Raw genomic sequence first — 19785 nt, 5'->3', positions numbered from 1 at the left:
TATCCACAAAATTACCTAACTGATTTAACAGTGTATAATTGTAGCTATCAAACATACCATTAGAAGATGAATGAAAGGTTGTTATCCTGTTCTTTTTAATTCCAAAGATCTGATATATTTCACCAAATATAGTTTGTTCAAAGTTCAGATCCTCATCTGATTGAAGTTCAAAAGTCACACCAAATTTGCTTTTATTAAACTTTCTTGTTAGTTTTAAACTTTCTTGTTAGTTTGTGTTTCCTTATTAGAAACAACAAAACATTTTGACATTCCTGTAATATAATCAAATGTATCAGACATTCTTTGACAAATCTTTAAATTGACTTTAATGGTCTAATAAAACCACAACAAATATTAAAATATAAAATGTAAAAATAATTATGACACAATCTTTATATACAGGTTTCACACTTTATAAAACTTTTCAGCCTGAACTGAAATAGTATTATAATTATACAATGGAAGTATAAATCGTATTCAATAGAAAAGTTTACAACAGACAAATTAACTTGTGGAAACATGATGGTATAGTATTACAAACAACTTTACCTTCAACTACTAACTTTCTTCTTTAATATCAATGACTGTTGACTCCATCTGGATGTAATTTTTATCTTCATGTTTCTTTTGTTGTCACTATCACATCAATCATAAATAATTCCATATAAAGATATTAATAATCAACTATACACAGATCTGCACAACTTAATCATGTCTCATCTGATTCAATAAACTTTGAACAATAATATCATTTAGTAATAGTTACAGATCATTACAAACTATATTTCCAACACAGTAAACAAATTTGTTTTCTATAAACCGTAAAACTATATCATTTGTCTCCAAAGTGTATTCTTTGATCCATTTTTCAGTTATAATTACTTAAGAATTAATTTTCACTTATTGTAAAAAGTAAAGGTTCTCACTCTACGCATCACTTCCTGATATACCTATTCACCATTTATTGAAAACTGTTTATCACACAACGCAAAAGTGTAAAATTACAATCACGTATGTATTTTTTCATGTTTTCTTAAACTAGAATTTTTTACAAATAGTTTCCCACAAAAGTCACAACTGTAAGGTTTCTCTTCATTGTGTATTTGTTCATGATATCTTAAAGAACTGCTTGTTCTAAAGCCTTTCCCACACACTGCACAACAATAAGGTTTCTCTCCAGTGTGTGTTCTTTGATGTACTTTTAATTCCTCGTTCGTTCTGAAGTCTTTTCCACAAACATCACAACAGTAAGGTTTCTCCTTAAAGTGTATTCGTTCATGACTTTTTAAATTACCATTGGTTCCAAAGTGTTTTCCACAAACGTCACAACCATAACGTTTTTCCCCAGTATGTATTCTTTGATGTTGTTTTAATTCATTATTTGTTTTAAAGTCTTTTCCACAAATGTCACAACAGTATGGTTTCTCCTCTGTATGTCTTCTTTCGTGTCGTTTTAATTGACTACTTGTTTGAAACTGTTTTTGACAAACTGCACAACAATAATGTTTTTCCATAGTGTGTTTTTCTAGATGCACTTTTAAATCACTAGTTGATCTAAAGTATTTTCCACAACTTGAACAACAGTAAGGTTTCTCCCCAGTGTGTATTCTATGATGATATTTTAATGCATTATTTGTTCTGAACTGTTTTCCACACACTACACAACTGTAGGGTCTCTCCCCTGTATGTATTCGTTCATGAACTTTTAAGCTAAAATTACTTCTAAGTTGTTTCCCCGCAAACATCACAACTGAAAGGTTTCTCCCCAGTATGTATTCGTTCATGCCTTTTTTAAGTTACCATTACATCCAAATTGTTTTCCACAAGTTGCACAACTATATGGTTTTTCCCCATTATGTATTTCTTTGTTGTTTCTCAAACTTCTACCAAACCTAATGTGTCTACTACTAATTTCACATGTATACAGTTTCTTTCCACGTAGTATTCTCCTGTGTTGTTTCACATTATCAGATGTTACACTTCCCTTTCCACATGTTACATAACTGTATGTTTTTTCATCATCTTCATGTATATTAGGTTGTTTTATGTTACTTCCATTTAAATTTGTTTTTCCACAAACATCAATGTTTAATCTTGAAGATTTCACATCTTTAAATAGATCTTCTTGTTTTAAAAGATGATAATCAGGATAACTGCTTCCACAACAGGAGTTCACACAGGTCTTTATATCTGAAATAAAAATATCTGATACAACACACATAATTTAAACTAGTTCTATTGGTAGGTTAAAGTGTGTATGTAACATTATTTTATAAAACTACATTCAATCTTAATATTATTTGAATGTTAAATTTCCTAAGTAAATATTTTAAAATATCTGTTTGGTATGACAGTTTCCACTGTTTGGTGTGACAGTTTCCACTATTTGGTATGACAGTTTCCACTGTTTGGTGTGACAGTTTCCACTGTTTGGTGTGACAGTTTCCACTATTTGGTATGACAGTTTCCACTGTTTGGTGTGACAGTTTCCACATTTTTTCTCACCTTTCCTCTTTTCTTTAATTCCCAATTTTATATTTATCTTGTATGCTAACTATATACATTGTAATGATAATAAACATAGCTAGTAGCTAACTGATAAAGTACATGATGATTTACTGTAGTTATCAGCTATTTGACCACATTAATTCCAGATGTACAATGTTAAGCTACAGCTACAGATCATCATGGATATTTGTTGGAGAATATAGTGAGCATTTATAGTCTCTGTTTAAATAAATTCTAGTAATATAATGCACAGAAATAATCAAATAAATACCTAGACTAAGACATAGTCCCAACTAAGCATGTATAAAACTACCTGTAGAAGAACAGCTATTTCAAGTAAGGTATATACATCTAAATCACCAATTTAAATAAACCCTTGTGTATTTAAAAGTAATAAATCTACAAATGTGTAATAAAATTTACTGTTATGTGTACTGATTATCACTTCACACATAATGTAGAGGTTGGTTCCTTACTGACATTAACTGTAACGTGTACAAAACATTGATACATACACATTATGGCCATCTAGTGTTCATTTATAATTGGTTAGTAATTTCTGTTTTACCTTGTACTTAAGTTTTTTAACTCTTTCAGCACGGGCTCGATCCCTTGTAACCATTCTTTGTCTGTTATAGTTTTCATGATATAACTTTTAAATTAAAAATCATACTTTACAAAGAGTTTTCAGATTATCAGTAAACATTACAAGGTTTTCATATGTAAAATATCAGTTTTTTTACCAAATGTTTTTCTCATGGCTTTCCAATTTTTACATTCTGACCATAAAAAACCACCATAAAACAACCACCATAAAAAATATGCTTTTTTGCTCTAGAATGACTAAAAAGTATATGTCAAGAACAAATATTTATTCTGTATACATCAATACAGAAATATATTATTTTCATTTTATTAACCTTTCAGCCATGTCTGGCTAACATTACAAAAGTTACAATGATGAGGCCCATTTGCACATGTTATCTTATCCAATAATATAAAACTGACCTTTAGTCTTTGCAAAGTGGCCTGTTTTGGCTGTGTTTTAGTCGATTATTTTATAAAATACAGTCATATTTTAGTTATGATATATTATTTATGTACATACCTCAGTACTATTTATAAGTTTTTAAACTTATTTTTCTTAAAACACAGAACAGTAAATAATTAAGTATAGCTAATCATTATATCTATCACCTTTATACTTCTGTGCTACTTGCTGTAGATTGTTAAGCCTAATAAGATTTCACAAGTGGAATATGTGAAACAAAATTTTTTAAATGATTTATTTTTACATTTGAATATCAAAAACTAATAACTTACTATGAATACCACAGATCTGAGTTATGATTTTGTAAGATATTATAGACTTTTTATTTGAACATCTTACTTAAACCAGCAATACATTTAATGTACCACATGGCAAACAAAAATTGATGTTTAGGTGTGTGTTTTTAAATATTTACTCTCAAATTAAAAAACTAAATTATTTATAATACCAAAACTTTAAAATTTCAATTATAATCTACAAACCTATTGACCTTCATCAATCAAAGTTCAGTAAAATTTTGAACGTGAGCCAACAAATGTAGTAAGATGGACTTTGATCCATGCAAGGATGGTCAAAGGAACAACAGATATTTGTAACAAATCTAAGTACAAAGTGAAACTATAATATCATTTACACCAAAATTATGATGATGTTTTAGCTTACATAAAATGTAGAAAGAATAAATTACGTTTTCAATACCTTTACTGTACATTATTTAGTATTCTACAAAAGGTTTAGCTGTAATATAACGTTTTTATCATAGGATGGAAAGAATAAAAATAATAATTACAAACAGATTGTTTTTAGCAGAGTTTCTTCTCTTTCTAAGTCGAGCTTTGGTACATTTTTATATGTTTGTACAGTGTTAGCAGTCAAGAGTAAAGGTTCCAAAGTGTTTTGTAATGACAAGAAACCCACTTGAAGTAAAAATGTATCTCAGGACGGTTAATATGGGTATTAAAACTTTTATTAAAATAAAGCAGAGAACAATGTTTCGACCTTATGAGGACATTTTCTGTCTTGAGATATGTTTTAAAGTGTTGTTTGAACTAAATATTTAATGTTTTTTTGCCTGAATTTTCTTATTAGAGATATGTCAATTCTTTGTGATCCACCTTATTGTGGTTCATGATTATGATGCTATTTTCATAGTTTAACACTTCAGAAATACTTTCCTCCCAATTTTAAATATTTGTTAAAAAACATAAAATGGAACTAATATACCATGTTCAAGCAAAAGGTTTATGTTAGACTAAGTCTTCATTGTGGAGATATGATGATACAGTGTTACAACAAACTACTTTACTTTCAGTTCGTAATTGCAGGATTAATTTTAAAAGATCTCTCGTAACTGTAACAAGTTGAATATCACAAAATCTTCTAATGTTTTGTTTAAAACATGTTGACCAACATCAGTTCTTTAAAGTTCCTGTTCAAAAACCTAAATTTAAGTTAAATAAATAACTATAAATGTATAGATCTTGAAAGATTAAATATCTCATAAATATGTAGTTCTTTTATCAAGTTTGGGTTTTGTTTGGTTCCTTTTGAATTTCACATAAACCTATAGGATGACTATCTACACCAGCCATCCATAATTTAGCACAGATAGTCTACAAAGGACAGCTATTCAACACCACCCACCACCAATTCATGGGCTACACTTTTACCAATGATAAGAGATTTATCATCCCAATATAACACTCCAAAGGCTGAGAAAAGAAGAATGTTTGGTTACATAGATTCAAAGCCACAAAATATGAGTCGAGCTCCTTAACCAGCAGTCCAGCAAGCTTGAGACACATCTCTTCTACAAGATGCAGTGTAAGCAAGTGTTTCAACATAAAAAAAGTAAAAGACAGAGGGTTCATGACCACCACAAAGTCCTGGAACCTAAATGGTGTAAATATTGAGGAACTAAGTCATCACAATGTATTTTATATACAGATTGAAATATTAACCCATGGAAACCATTACTATTAAAGTCTATACATAAAGAACTACAATTATAAGAAAAACTGCAAAGCTAGAAAGTTTCCTTCCATTTCATTTTATGGAAATAATGACTGTTCACTACAGCCATTTCCACTAACTTACTAGTGACATATTTTGTTACTTGATCACTTCCTAACATTTCAGACAATAATTATTAAATAAAGGTGTAACATAAACACAATAAACACAGATCTAATACACAACAAATAATCTGTGTACATAGTTCAGTAACTTTTAAAAATTACCAAGTATCTAACATAGTCTTTTAAGTTACAATGAATTTACAGTTTGTAGGAGACATATATACATACCAGATGTACTTTCCAACCTAGATTCAGTACATTGTTGTAATTCAGTTTTCACACTGATAACACCATATTCTGAATTATCCAAATCATCATCACTGTTGACACTAAATTTTGAAATGACCTCATCTTTTGGTAGGTCATGAGGCTGTTCTGTTTTAACTGTGACAAAGATATCCTAAAATAAAACACATTCAACAGGTTAATATAAACATATACACATCATTTGCAGTGAACTAGTTTAAAATATGATGATAAAAGTCTACCATGTTATATATAACAAACAAAATTAAACCTATTTTGATCTTTTTTTCAATAAGTACAGAAACAAAGTTTATAGAATTTAAACAAAAGCTGTTTCATATGTGTTACGTATACTTTTAGAGAAACGTACAAGTAATGACGACAAGAAATATCTAATAACCTAACATTTTCTCAAGAAATACCTAAACAAAATAGTTGTATGAGAATAACCTACTGACAACAAAAATAAAATGACATGATGTATGTAAAACATCTTCCATTTTCTGATGTTTTTATTTTACTAAAGACCTTAATTCCAGATATTACATGACAGTAAAAATAACAAAACTAAGGACAGTTAATATTAATGATATAATGAGTACAGTGTAACATCTGTTCACAGCCATTATTAATAAAACAAGAAAAATGTGACATCTGTGGACATCTAATGCTTACAATACAATAAAAACAGTGTAACGAACAGTATGACTAACTTTTATTTTAATTATAAGTATTATGTACTAGTACACTTGAGTACAGTGATCATAGTCTCCAGTTAACTTTTCAAGTTTAGTTGTGTTTTATTGAATAAAATATTAAAATAATCTCTACAGTTTTATATCAGTTGTTAATAAAAACTATAAAAGTTCTAAACAAAAATTACCTCAGTTTTTTAATATTACAATACATGTAAGTCTAATGATTTGAAACACTTCAACACTGATTCTGTTTTAGTTACATACAGTCCAGAAAGACATCTCTTAAGTTTCATAACAGTTGTTAATAAAAACTGTAAAAGTTTCAAACAAAAATTACCTCAGTTTTTCCTTCATCACAGTTCTCTTGTCGTTCCTCTTTCACTATACCAAACTTTAAAATAGTTTGTAAACATCTTTGTTGTAATGAATCAGCTCCCCCTGTTGGTAGAAGTATAAATAGTGTTTATTTGTCTATAATAACACAATGTAAATCATGATTCACTACATTATACTGAAATACAACACAATGTGTTTAGATCAACAGATCTGGTGTACAATTTACTTTGTGATATACCAAACTTTAAAATAGTTTGTAAAGATCTTTGTTGTAATGAATCAGCTCCCCCTGTTGGTAGAAGTATAAATAGTGTTTATTTGTCTATAATAACACTGAATGTAAATCATGCTTCACTACATTATACTGAAATACAACACAATGTGTTTAGATCAACAGGTCTGGTGTATAATTTACTTTGTGATATATAGGTATCCTGACATCCATCTGAAAACTCTCTATTATCAGAAAGATACAAAACATAGTTTAAAACATCATGTGTAGAGTTAACTGTTAACTGAATAGGTCACATACAGTTACAGGGAAACTTTAACTTTCTGCTACAGCTACTAAAACACGTCATGCTGTCCTAACACGACAGATATGAAAGTAAATTTTATATTTTGTGAAATGCATGTCAAATTTGGAGACAATGAGAGAATCCACTTTTTACATGGTGTTCACTAGACTAAAGTGAATGTTAACCTTGATAAATGAACTTCTAATCTAAAAGTATCAATTCCTCAGGATAATAACAGTGATTATTTATTTTACAAAGTCTGAAATAAAAAATGGTTTGATTTTGTCATCAACCACATTGTAATACCATTGTTACTAAAAATAACCAAAACTAACCATATGGTACTTGAAGCCAAGCTATATAGACTACTAGGCCACGATAATTATAAGAAGCAAAATGTTTTGTTATATGGGTTATTACGTCTTTCATGACTACATTATGTTACATGTAGCTTTCTTTCCATGAGAATGAATGGAAACCTACAGAATGAATATCTGTATTACTCTAACATTATATTGCTACACTAGCAGAAAGAGCAAGCATGTTTGGAGACTGTTAAGTGGTCTAAAAACTAAACCATTACATGTTGCAAACATGGCTGTGTTCATATTTATAATGAACTATGATTAATGCAAACTAGTGTTTGTCAAAACGTATGATTTATACATGATATCCAAACACTGCAGATGTAGTGTAAATACTGAACTTTGTAATATTGTTAACATCATCTTACACACATGTAGTGTAAATATTGAACTTTGTAATATTGTTAACATCATCTTACACACATGTACTGTAAATACTGAACTTTGTAATATTGTTAACATCATCTTACACACATGTAGTGTAAATACTGAAGTTTGTGATATTGTTAACATCATCTTACACACATGTAGTGTAAATACTGAACTTTGTGATATTGTTAACATCATCTTACACACATGTAGTGTAAATACTGAACTTTGTGATATTGTTAACATCATCTTACACACATGTAGTGTAAATACTGAAGTTTGTGATATTGTTAACATCATCTTACACACATGTAGTGTAAATACTGAACTTTGTGATATTGTTAACATCATCTTACACACATGTAGTGTAAATACTGAACTTTGTAATATTGTTAACATCATCTTACACACATGTAGTGTAAATACTGAACTTTGTGATACTGTTAACATCATCTTACACATATGTAGTGTAAATACTGAACTTTGTGATATTGTTAACATCATCTTACACACATGTAGTGTAAATACTGAACTTTGTGATATTGTTAACATCATCTTACACACATGTAATGTAAATACTGAACTTTGTGATATTGTTAATATAATCTTACACATATGTAGTGTAAATACTGAACTTTGTGATATTGTTAACATCATCTTACACACATGTAGTGTAAATACTGAACTTTGTGATATTGTTAACATCATCTTACACACATGTAGTGTAAATACTGAACTTTGTAATATTGTTAACATCATCTTGCACACATGTAGTGTAAATACTGAAGTTTGTGATACTGTTAACATCATCTTACACACATGTAGTGTAAATACTGAACTTTGTAATATTGTTAACATCATCTTGCACACATGTAGTGTAAATACTGAAGTTTGTGATACTGTTAACATGATCTTACACACATGTAGTGTAAATACTGAGCTTTGTAATATTGTTAACATGATCTTACACATATGTAGTGTAAATACTGAACTTTGTGATATTGTTAATATAATCTTACACATATGTAGTGTAAATACTGAACTTTGTGATATTGTTAACATCATCTTATACACATGTAGTGTAAATACTGAACTTTGTGATATTGTTAACATCATCTTACACACATGTAGTGTAAATACTGAACTTTGTGATATTGTTAACATCATCTTACACATGTGTAGTGTAAATAATGAACTTTGTAACTGTTAATATCATCTTATACATATCTTTTAAATTTTTCTCATTATTTTTAATATTGTTGTTACTAGAAGATTAGACACTTCTAGATTTTTTCTGTCATGCGTTGTAAATATGTGAAAATAGAGAGAGCAAATGTGTTATTGAAAGTAAGACAGAGTTAATGAGGGATACAGATATAGACTGGTTTTGTAAATTTAGGCAATAAATTGTATAGTGGTAACATTTAAATTGTTATAATCACATACTGTATTGTAATAAGAAAGAATACAATATGACTTGTCAATTGAGTTCTAAAGTAAATGAAGCAGCCTATAAGTACTTTTGACATGAAAGATAATTACTTAAAGCTATGGATACAGCTGTGGTAGCTCACAAGGTAACATAAATGAAATTATCACTAATTGCATTGTAATAACAGAGTAGAGAAGAATATGTTTTAAAATAACTGAACCTAAGTGTTAAGAAATTTTCATGTACAATTTTCCTGTCATGAATATGTTAATTTAAGACAAATTGATTGTGTGTTGTCCAGTTGTTGTTGAAATTTACTGCCAATATGTCAAAGATACCTACTGTAAAACATTTTGGCCCTTATGAAATCCTGAGAGATTTTTGTCCTCAACTATTCTGAGAGAAGATGGATGAAAGGTTCTTGTCCTGCTCTTTCTGATTCCAATTACCCAATACATTTCAACAAACAAGTTAAAGTTTCAATCATAATTTAAGTTCCATATTCATACCAAATCTTGACACAAAGTCATTAAGTTTCCTTGATAGAGTTTCTGCTTTCTTGTTATCAACAGCACATACTTGTGACACTTTGGTGAAATAGTCATATGGATTATACATAATTTGGTTAACTTTCAAGTTCAGTTTCATGTGTAATAGAAAATAAACAAGTATTAAAATACTAAAGATATAAATAGTTATGACAATCTCCAGAGATTCACATTTTCTAAAAATTGTCAACCTGGAGTAAAACAGTAATAATAAAATGGTAGTATAAGATCACATTCAAAATAAAGGGTTAAAGTAGATAACTTCAGCTGAAAACAATATGATGGTATAGTGTTGTCAACCTGGAGTAAAACAGTAATGAAAACATAAAATGGAAGTATAAGATCAGATTCAACAGAAAGGGTTAGAGTAGATAACTTCAGCTGTAGACAATATGATGGTATAGTATTGTCAACCTGGAGTAAAACAGTGATGAAAACATAAAATGGAAGTATAAGATCAAATTCAACAGAAAGGGTTAGAGTAGATAACTTCAGCTGTAGACAATATGATGGTATAGTATTGTCAACCTGGAGTAAAATAGTAATGAAAACATAAAATGGAAGTATAAGATCAGATTCAACAGAAAAGGTTAGAGTAGATAACATCAGCTGTAGACAATATGATGGTATAGTGTTGTCAACCTGAAGTAAAACAGTGATGAAAACATAAAATGGAAGTATAAGATAACATTCAACAGAAAGGGTTAGAGTAGATAACTTCAGCTGTAGACAATATGATGGTATAGTGTTGTCAACCTGAAGTAAAAGAGTGATGAAAACATAAAATGGAAGTATAAGATCAGATTCAACAGAAAGGGTTAGAGTAGATAACTTCAGCTGCAGACAATATGATGGTATAGTATTGTCAACCTGGGGTAAAACAGTAATGAAGACATAAAATGGAAGTATAAGATCAGATTCAACAGAAAGGGTTAGAGTAGATAACTTCAGCTGTAGACAATATGATGGTATAGTATTGTCAACCTGAAGTAAAACAGTAATGAAAACATAAAATGGAAGTAAAAGATCAGATTTAACAGAAAGGGTTAGAGTAGATAACTTCAGCTGCAGACAATATGATGGTATAGTATTGTCAACCTGAAGTAAAACAGTAATGAAAACATAAAATGGAAGTATAAGATCAGATTCAACAAAAAGGGTTAGAGTAGACAACTGTTGCTGTAGACAATATGATGGTATAGTATTGTCAACCTGGAGTAAAACAGTAATGAAAACATAAAATGGAAGTATAAGATCACATTAAAAAAAAAGGGTCAGAGTATATAACTTCAGCTGTAGACAATATGATGGTACAGTATTGTCAACCTGGAGTAAAACAGTAATGAAAACATAAAATGGAAGTATAAGATCAGATTCAACAGAAAGGGTTAGAGTAGATAACTTCAGCTGTAGACAATATGATGGTATAGTATTGTCAACCTGGAGTAAAACAGTAATGAAACATAAAATGGAAGTATAAGATCAGATTCAACAAAAAGGGTTAGAGTAGATAACATCAGCTGTAGACAATATGATGGTATAGTATTGTCAACCTGAAGTAAAACAGTAATGAAAACATAAAATGAAAGTGTAAGATGACATTCAACAGAAAGGGTTAGAGTAGATAACTTCAGCTGTAAACAATATGACGGTATAGTATTGTCAACCTGAAGTAAAACAGTAATGAAAACATAAAATGGAAGTACAAGATCAGATTCAACAGAAAGGGTTAGAGTAAATAACTTCAGCTGTAGACAATATGATGGTATAGTATTGTCAACCTGGAGTAAAACAGTAATGAAAACATAAAATGGAAGTACAAGATCAGATTCAACAGAAAGGGTTAGAGTAGATAACTTCAGCTGTAGACAATATGATGGTATAGTATTGTCAACCTGGAGTAAAACAGTAATGAAAACATAAAATGGAAGTATAAGATCAGATTCAACAGAAAGGGTTAAAGTAGATAACTTCAGCTGCAGACAATATGATGGTACAGTATTGTCAACCTGGAGTAAAACAGTAATGAAAACATAAAATGTAAGTATAAGATCAGATTCAACAGAAAGGGTGAGAGTAGATAACTTCAGCTGTAGACAATATGATGGTATAGTATTTTCAACCTAGAGTAAAACAGTGATGAAAACATAAAATGGAAGAATAAGATCAGATTCAACAGAAAGGGTGAGAGTAGATAACTTCAGCTGTAGACAATATGATGGTATAGTATTTTCAATCTGGAGTAAAACAGTGATGAAAACATAAAAAGGAAGTATAAGATCAGATTCAACAGAAAGGGTGAGAGTAAATAACTTCAGCTGTAGACAATATGATGGTATAGTATTGTCAACCTGGAGTAAAACAGTGATGAAAACATAAAATGGAAGTATAAGATCAGATTCAACAGAAAGGGTTAGAGTAGATAACTTCAGCTATAGAAAATATGATGGTATAGTATTGTCAACCTGGAGTAAAACAGTAATGAAAACATAAAATGAAAGTATAAGATCAGATTCAACAGAAAGGGTTAGAGTAGATAACTTCAGCTGTAGACAATATGATGGTATAGTATTGTCAACCTGGAGTAAAACAGTAATGAAAACATAAAATGAAAGTATAAGATCAGATTCAACAGAAAGGGTTAGAGTAGATAACTTCAGCTGTAGACAATATGATGGTAGAGTATTGTCAACCTGAAGTAAAACAGTAATGAAAACATAAAATGAAAGTATAAGATGACATTCAACAGAAAGGGTTAGAGTAGATAACTTCAGCTGTAGAAAATATGATGGTATAGTATTGTCAACCTGGAGTAAAATAGTAATGAAAACATAAAATGAAAGTATAAGATCAGATTCAACAGAAAGGGTTAAAGTAGATAACTTCAGCTGCAGACAATATGATGGTATAGTATTGTCAACCTGAAGTAAAATAGTAATGAAAATATAAAATGAAAGTATAAGATCAGGTTCAACAGAAAGGGTTAGAGTAGATAATTTCAGCTGTAAACAATAAGATGGTATAGTATTGTCAACCTGAAGTAAAACAGTAATGAAAACATAAAATGAAAGTATAAGATGACATTCAACAAAAAGGGTTAGAGTAGATAACTTCAGCTGTAGACAATATGATGGTATAGTATTGTCAACCTGGAGTAAAACAGTAATGAAAACATAAAATGGAAGTATAAGATCAGATTCAACAGAAAGAGTTAGAGTAGATAACTTCAGCTGTAGACAATATGATGGTATAGTATTGTCAACCTGAAGTAAAACAGTAATGAAAACATAAAATGGAAGTATAAGATCAGATTCAACAGAAAGGGTTAGAGTAGATAACTTCAGCTGCAGACAATATGATGGTATAGTATTGTCAACCTGGGGTAAAACAGTAATGAAGACATAAAATGGAAGTATAAGATCAGATTCAACAGAAAGGGTTAGAGTAGATAACTTCCACTGTAGACAATATGATGGTATAGTATTGTCAACCTGAAGTAAAACAGTAATGAAAACATAAAATGGAAGTAAAAGATCAGATTCAACAGAAAGGGTTAGAGTAGATAACTTCAGCTGCAGACAATATGATGGTATAGTATTGTCAACCTGAAGTAAAACAGTAATGAAAACATAAAATGGAAGTATAAGATCAGATTCAACAGAAAGGGTTAAAGTAGATAACTTCAGCTGCAGACAATATGATGGTATAGTATTGTCAACCTGGAGTAAAACAGTAATGAAAACATAAAATGGAAGTATAAGATCAGATTCAACAGAAAGGGTGAGAGTAGATAACTTCAGCTGTAGACAATATGATGGTATAGTATTGTCAACCTGGAGTAAAACAGTGATGAAAACATAAAATGGAAGTATAAGATCAGATTCAACAGAAAGGGTGAGAGTAGATAACTTCAGCTGTAGACAATATGATGGTATAGTATTGTCAACCTGGAGTAAAACAGTGATGAAAACATAAAATGGAAGTATAAGATCAGATTCAACAGAAAGGGTGAGAGTAGATAACTTCAGCTGTAGACAATATGATGGTATAGTATTGTCAACCTGGAGTAAAACAGTGATGAAAACATAAAATGGAAGTATAAGATCAGATTCAACAGAAAAGGTTAGAGTAGATAACTTCAGCTGTAGACAATATGATGGTATAGTATTGTCAACCTGGAGTAAAACAGTAATGAAAACATAAAATGAAAGTATAAGATCAGATTCAACAGAAAGGGTTAGAGTAGATAACTTCAGCTGTAGACAATATGATGGTATAGTATTGTCAACCTGAGTAAAACAGTAATGAAAACATAAAATGAAAGTATAAGATCAGATTCAACAGAAAGGGTTAGAGTAGATAACTTCAGCTGCAGACAATATGATGGTATAGTATTGTCAACCTGAAGTAAAACAGTAATGAAAACATAAAATGAAAGTATAAGATCAGATTCAACAGAAAGGGTTAGAGTAGATAACTTCAGCTGTAGACAATATGATTGTATAGTATTGTCAACCTGAAGTAAAACAGTAATGAAAACATAAAATGAAAGAATAAGATGACATTCAACAGAAAGGGTTAGAGTAGATAACTTCAGCTGCAGACAATATGATGGTATAGTATTGTCAACCTGAAGTAAAACAGTAATGAAAATATAAAATGAAAGTATAAGATCAGATTCAACAGAAAGGGTTAGAGTAGATAATTTCAGCTGTAAACAATATGATGGTATAGTATTGTCAACCTGAAGTAAAACAGTAATGAAAACATAAAATGGAAGTATAAGATGAGATTCAACAGAAAGGGTTAGAGTAGATAACTTCAGCTGTAGACAATATGATGGTATAGTATTGTCAACCTGGAGTAAAACAGTAATGAAAACATAAAATGGAAGTATAAGATCAGATTCAACAGAAAGGGTTAGAGTAGATAACTTCAGCTGTAGACAATATGATGGTATAGTATTGTCAACCTGGAGTAAAACAGTAATGAAAACATAAAATGGAAGTATAAGATCAGATTCAACAGAAAGGGTTAGAGTAGATAACTTCAGCTGTAGACAATATGATGGTATAGTATTGTCAACCTGGAGTAAAACAGTAATGAAAACATAAAATGGAAGTATAAGATCAGATTCAACAAAAAGGGTTAGAGTAGATAACTTCAGCTGTAGACAATATGATGGTATAGTATTGTCAACCTGGAGTAAAACAGTAATGAAAACATAAAATGGAAGTATAAGATCAGATTCAACAGAAAGGGTTAGAGTAGATAACTTCAGCTGTAGACAATATGATGGTATAGTATTGTCAACCTGAAGTAAAACAGTAATGAAAACATAAAATGGAAGTATAAGATCAGATTCAACAGAAAGGGTTAGAGTAGATAACTTCAGCTGTAGACAATATGATGGTATAGTATTGTCAACCTGGAGTAAAACAGTAATGAAAACATAAAATGGAAGTATAAGATCAGATTCAACAGAAAGGGTTAGAGTAGATAACTTCAGCTGTAGACAATATGATGGTATAGTATTGTCAACCTGAAGTAAAACAGTAATGAAAACATAAAATGAAAGTATAAGATCAGATTCAACAGAAAGGGTTAGAGTAGATAACTTCAGCTGTAGACAATATGATGGTATAGTATTGTCAACCTGAAGTAAAACAGTAATGAAAACATAAAATGGAAGTATAAGATCAGATTCAACAGAAAGGGTTAGAGTAGATAACTTCAGCTGTAGACAATATGATGGTATAGTATTGTCAACCTGAAGTAAAACAGTAATGAAAACATAAAATGGAAGTATAAGATCAGATTCAACAGAAAGGGTTAGAGTAGATAACTTCAGCTGTAGACAATATGATGGTATAGTATTGTCAACCTGAGTAAAACAGTAATGAAAACATAAAATGGAAGTATAAGATCAGATTCAACAGAAAGGGTTAGAGTAGATAACTTCAGCTGTAGACAATATGATGGTATAGTATTGTCAACCTGGAGTAAAACAGTAATGAAAACATAAAATGGAAGTATAAGATCAGATTCAACAGAAAGGGTTAGAGTAGATAACTTCAGCTGTAGACAATATGATGGTATAGTATTGTCAACCTGGAGTAAAACAGTAATGAAAACATAAAATGGAAGTATAAGATCAGATTCAACAGAAAGGGTTAGAGTAGATAACTTCAGCTGTAGACAATATGATGGTATAGTATTGTCAACCTGGAGTAAAACAGTAATGAAAACATAAAATGGAAGTATAAGATCAGATTCAACAGAAAGGGTTAGAGTAGATAACTTCAGCTGTAGACAATATGATGGTATAGTATTGTCAACCTGAAGTAAAACAGTAATGAAAACATAAAATGGAAGTATAAGATCAGATTCAACAGAAAGGGTTAGAGTAGATAACTTCAGCTGTAGACAATATGATGGTATAGTATTGTCAACCTGGAAGTAAAACAGTAATGAAAACATAAAATGGAAGTATAAGATCAGATTCAACAGAAAGGGTTAGAGTAGATAACTTCAGCTGTAGACAATATGATGGTATAGTATTGTCAACCTGGAGTAAAACAGTAATGAAAACATAAAATGGAAGTATAAGATCAGATTCAACAGAAAGGGTTAGAGTAGATAACTTCAGCTGTAGACAATATGATGGTATAGTATTGTCAACCTGAAGTAAAACAGTAATGAAAACATAAAATGGAAGTATAAGATCAGATTCAACAGAAAGGGTTAGAGTAGATAACTTCAGCTGTAGACAATATGATGGTATAGTATTGTCAACCTGAGTAAAACAGTAATGAAAACATAAAATGGAAGTATAAGATCAGATTCAACAGAAAGGGTTAGAGTAGATAACTTCAGCTGTAGACAATATGATGGTATAGTATTGTCAACCTGGAGTAAAACAGTAATGAAAACATAAAATGGAAGTACAAGATCAGATTCAACAGAAAGGGTTAGAGTAGATAACTTCAGCTGTAGACAATATGATGGTATAGTATTGTCAACCTGGAGTAAAACAGTAATGAAAACATAAAATGGAAGTACAAGATCAGATTCAACAGAAAGGGTTAGAGTAGATAACTTTCAGCTGTAGACAATATGATGGTATAGTATTGTCAACCTGGAGTAAAACAGTAATGAAAACATAAAATGGAAGTATAAGATCAGATTCAACAGAAAGGGTTAGAGTAGATAACTTCAGCTGTAGACAATATGATGGTATAGTATTGTCAACCTGGAGTAAAACAGTAATGAAAACATAAAATGGAAGTATAAGATCAGATTCAACAGAAAGGGTTAGAGTAGATAACTTCAGCTGTAGACAATATGATGGTATAGTATTGTCAACCTGGAGTAAAACAGTAATGAAAACATAAAATGGAAGTATAAGATCAGATTCAACAGAAAGGGTTAGAGTAGATAACTTCAGCTGTAGACAATATGATGGTATAGTATTGTCAACCTGGAGTAAAACAGTAATGAAAACATAAAATGGAAGTATAAGATCAGATTCAACAGAAAGGGTTAGAGTAGATAACTTCAGCTGTAGACAATATGATGGTATAGTATTGTCAACCTGGAGTAAAACAGTAATGAAAACATAAAATGGAAGTATAAGATCAGATTCAACAGAAAGGGTTAGAGTAGATAACTTCAGCTGTAGACAATATGATGGTATAGTATTGTCAACCTGGAGTAAAACAGTAATGAAAACATAAAATGGAAGTATAAGATCAGATTCAACAGAAAGGGTGAGAGTAGATAACTTCAGCTGTAGACAATATGATGGTATAGTATTGTCAACCTGGAGTAAAACAGTAATGAAAACATAAAATGGAAGTATAAGATCAGATTCAACAGAAAGGGTTAGAGTAGATAACTTCAGCTGTAGACAATATGATGGTATAGTATTGTCAACCTGGAGTAAAACAGTAATGAAAACATAAAATGGAAGTATAAGATCAGATTCAACAGAAAGGGTTAGAGTAGATAACTTCAGCTGTAGACAATATGATGGTATAGTATTGTCAACCTGGAAGTAAAACAGTCAACAGAAAATGATAAAACATAAAATGGAAGTATAAGATCAGATTCAACAGAAAGGGTTAGAGTAGATAACTTCAGCTGTAGACAATATGATGGTATAGTATTGTCAACCTGGAGTAAAACAGTAATGAAAACATAAAATGGAAGTATAAGATCAGATTCAACAGAAAGGGTTAGAGTAGATAACTTCAGCTGTAGACAATATGATGGTATAGTATTGTCAACCTGAGTAAAACAGTAATGAAAACATAAAATGGAAGTATAAGATCAGATTCAACAGAAAGGGTTAGAGTAGATAACTTCAGCTGTAGACAATATGATGGTATAGTATTGTCAACCTGGAGTAAAACAGTAATGAAAACATAAAATGGAAGTATAAGATCAGATTCAACAGAAAGGGTTAGAGTAGATAACTTCAGCTGTAGACAATATGATGGTATAGTATTGTCAACCTGGAGTAAAACAGTAATGAAAACATAAAATGGAAGTATAAGATCAGATTCAACAGAAAGGGTTAGAGTAGATAACTTCAGCTGTAGACAATATGATGGTATAGTATTGTCAACCTGGAGTAAAACAGTAATGAAAACATAAAATGGAAGTATAAGATCAGATTCAACAGAAAGGGTTAGAGTAGATAACTTCAGCTGTAGACAATATGATGGTATAGTATTGTCAACCTGGAGTAAAACAGTAATGAAAACATAAAATGGAAGTATAAGATCAGATTCAACAGAAAGGGTGAGAGTAGATAACTTCAGCTGTAGACAATATGATGGTATAGTATTGTCAACCTGGAGTAAAACAGTGATGAAAACATAAAATGGAAGTATAAGATCAGATTCAACAGAAAGGGTGAGAGTAGATAACTTCAGCTGTAGACAATATGATGGTATAGTATTGTCAACCTGGAGTAAAACAGTGATGAAAACATAAAATGGAAGTATAAGATCAGATTCAACAGAAAGGGTTAGAGTAGATAACTTCAGCTGTAGACAATATGATGGTATAGTATTGTCAACCTGGAGTAAAACAGTAATGAAAACATAAAATGGAAGTATAAGATCAGATTCAACAGAAAGGGTTAGAGTAGATAACTTCAGCTGTAGACAATATGATGGTATAGTATTGTCAACCTGGAGTAAAACAGTGATGAAAACATAAAATGGAAGTATAAGATCAGATTCAACAGAAAGGGTTAGAGTAGATAACTTCAGCTGTAGACAATATGATGGTATAGTATTGTCAACCTGAAGTAAAACAGTAATGAAAACATAAAATGGAAGTATAAGATCAGATTCAACAGAAAGGGTTAGAGTAGATAACTTCAGCTGTAGACAATATGATGGTATAGTATTGTCAACCTGGAGTAAAACAGTAATGAAAACATAAAATGGAAGTATAAGATCAGATTCAACAGAAAGGGTTAGAGTAGATAACTTCAGCTGTAGACAATATGATGGTATAGTATTGTCAACCTGAAGTAAAACAGTAATGAAAACATAAAATGGAAGTATAAGATCAGATTCAACAGAAAGGGTTAGAGTAGATAACTTCAGCTGTAGACAATAT

The 19785-nt window shown here is 30.5% G+C and overlaps 1 protein-coding gene across 1 annotated transcript in view; it reads right to left on the bottom strand.

The window, feature by feature from the left end:
* Window positions 1-299: 299 nt before the first annotated feature.
* The window catches only part of LOC143227570 (uncharacterized), a 434192-nt gene continuing 414706 nt past the window's right edge, over window positions 300-19785 (bottom strand). Inside the window, exons 7-9 of the mRNA XM_076458998.1 lie at window positions 6919-7019; window positions 5866-6037; window positions 300-2190 (exon numbers count right to left, since the gene is read on the bottom strand). Coding sequence (XP_076315113.1) covers window positions 1781-2190; window positions 5866-6037; window positions 6919-7019 — 683 coding nt within the window. The 3' untranslated portion in view covers window positions 300-1780. The remainder of the gene's footprint in view (window positions 2191-5865; window positions 6038-6918; window positions 7020-19785) is intronic.

This window comes from Tachypleus tridentatus, chromosome 9 (genome assembly GCF_004210375.1).
Source record: "Tachypleus tridentatus isolate NWPU-2018 chromosome 9, ASM421037v1, whole genome shotgun sequence".
Lineage (NCBI taxonomy): Eukaryota > Metazoa > Arthropoda > Merostomata > Xiphosura > Limulidae > Tachypleus > Tachypleus tridentatus.
Note: the sequence above shows the minus strand (reverse complement) of the source record. Positions and strands in the feature narration are given on the sequence as shown.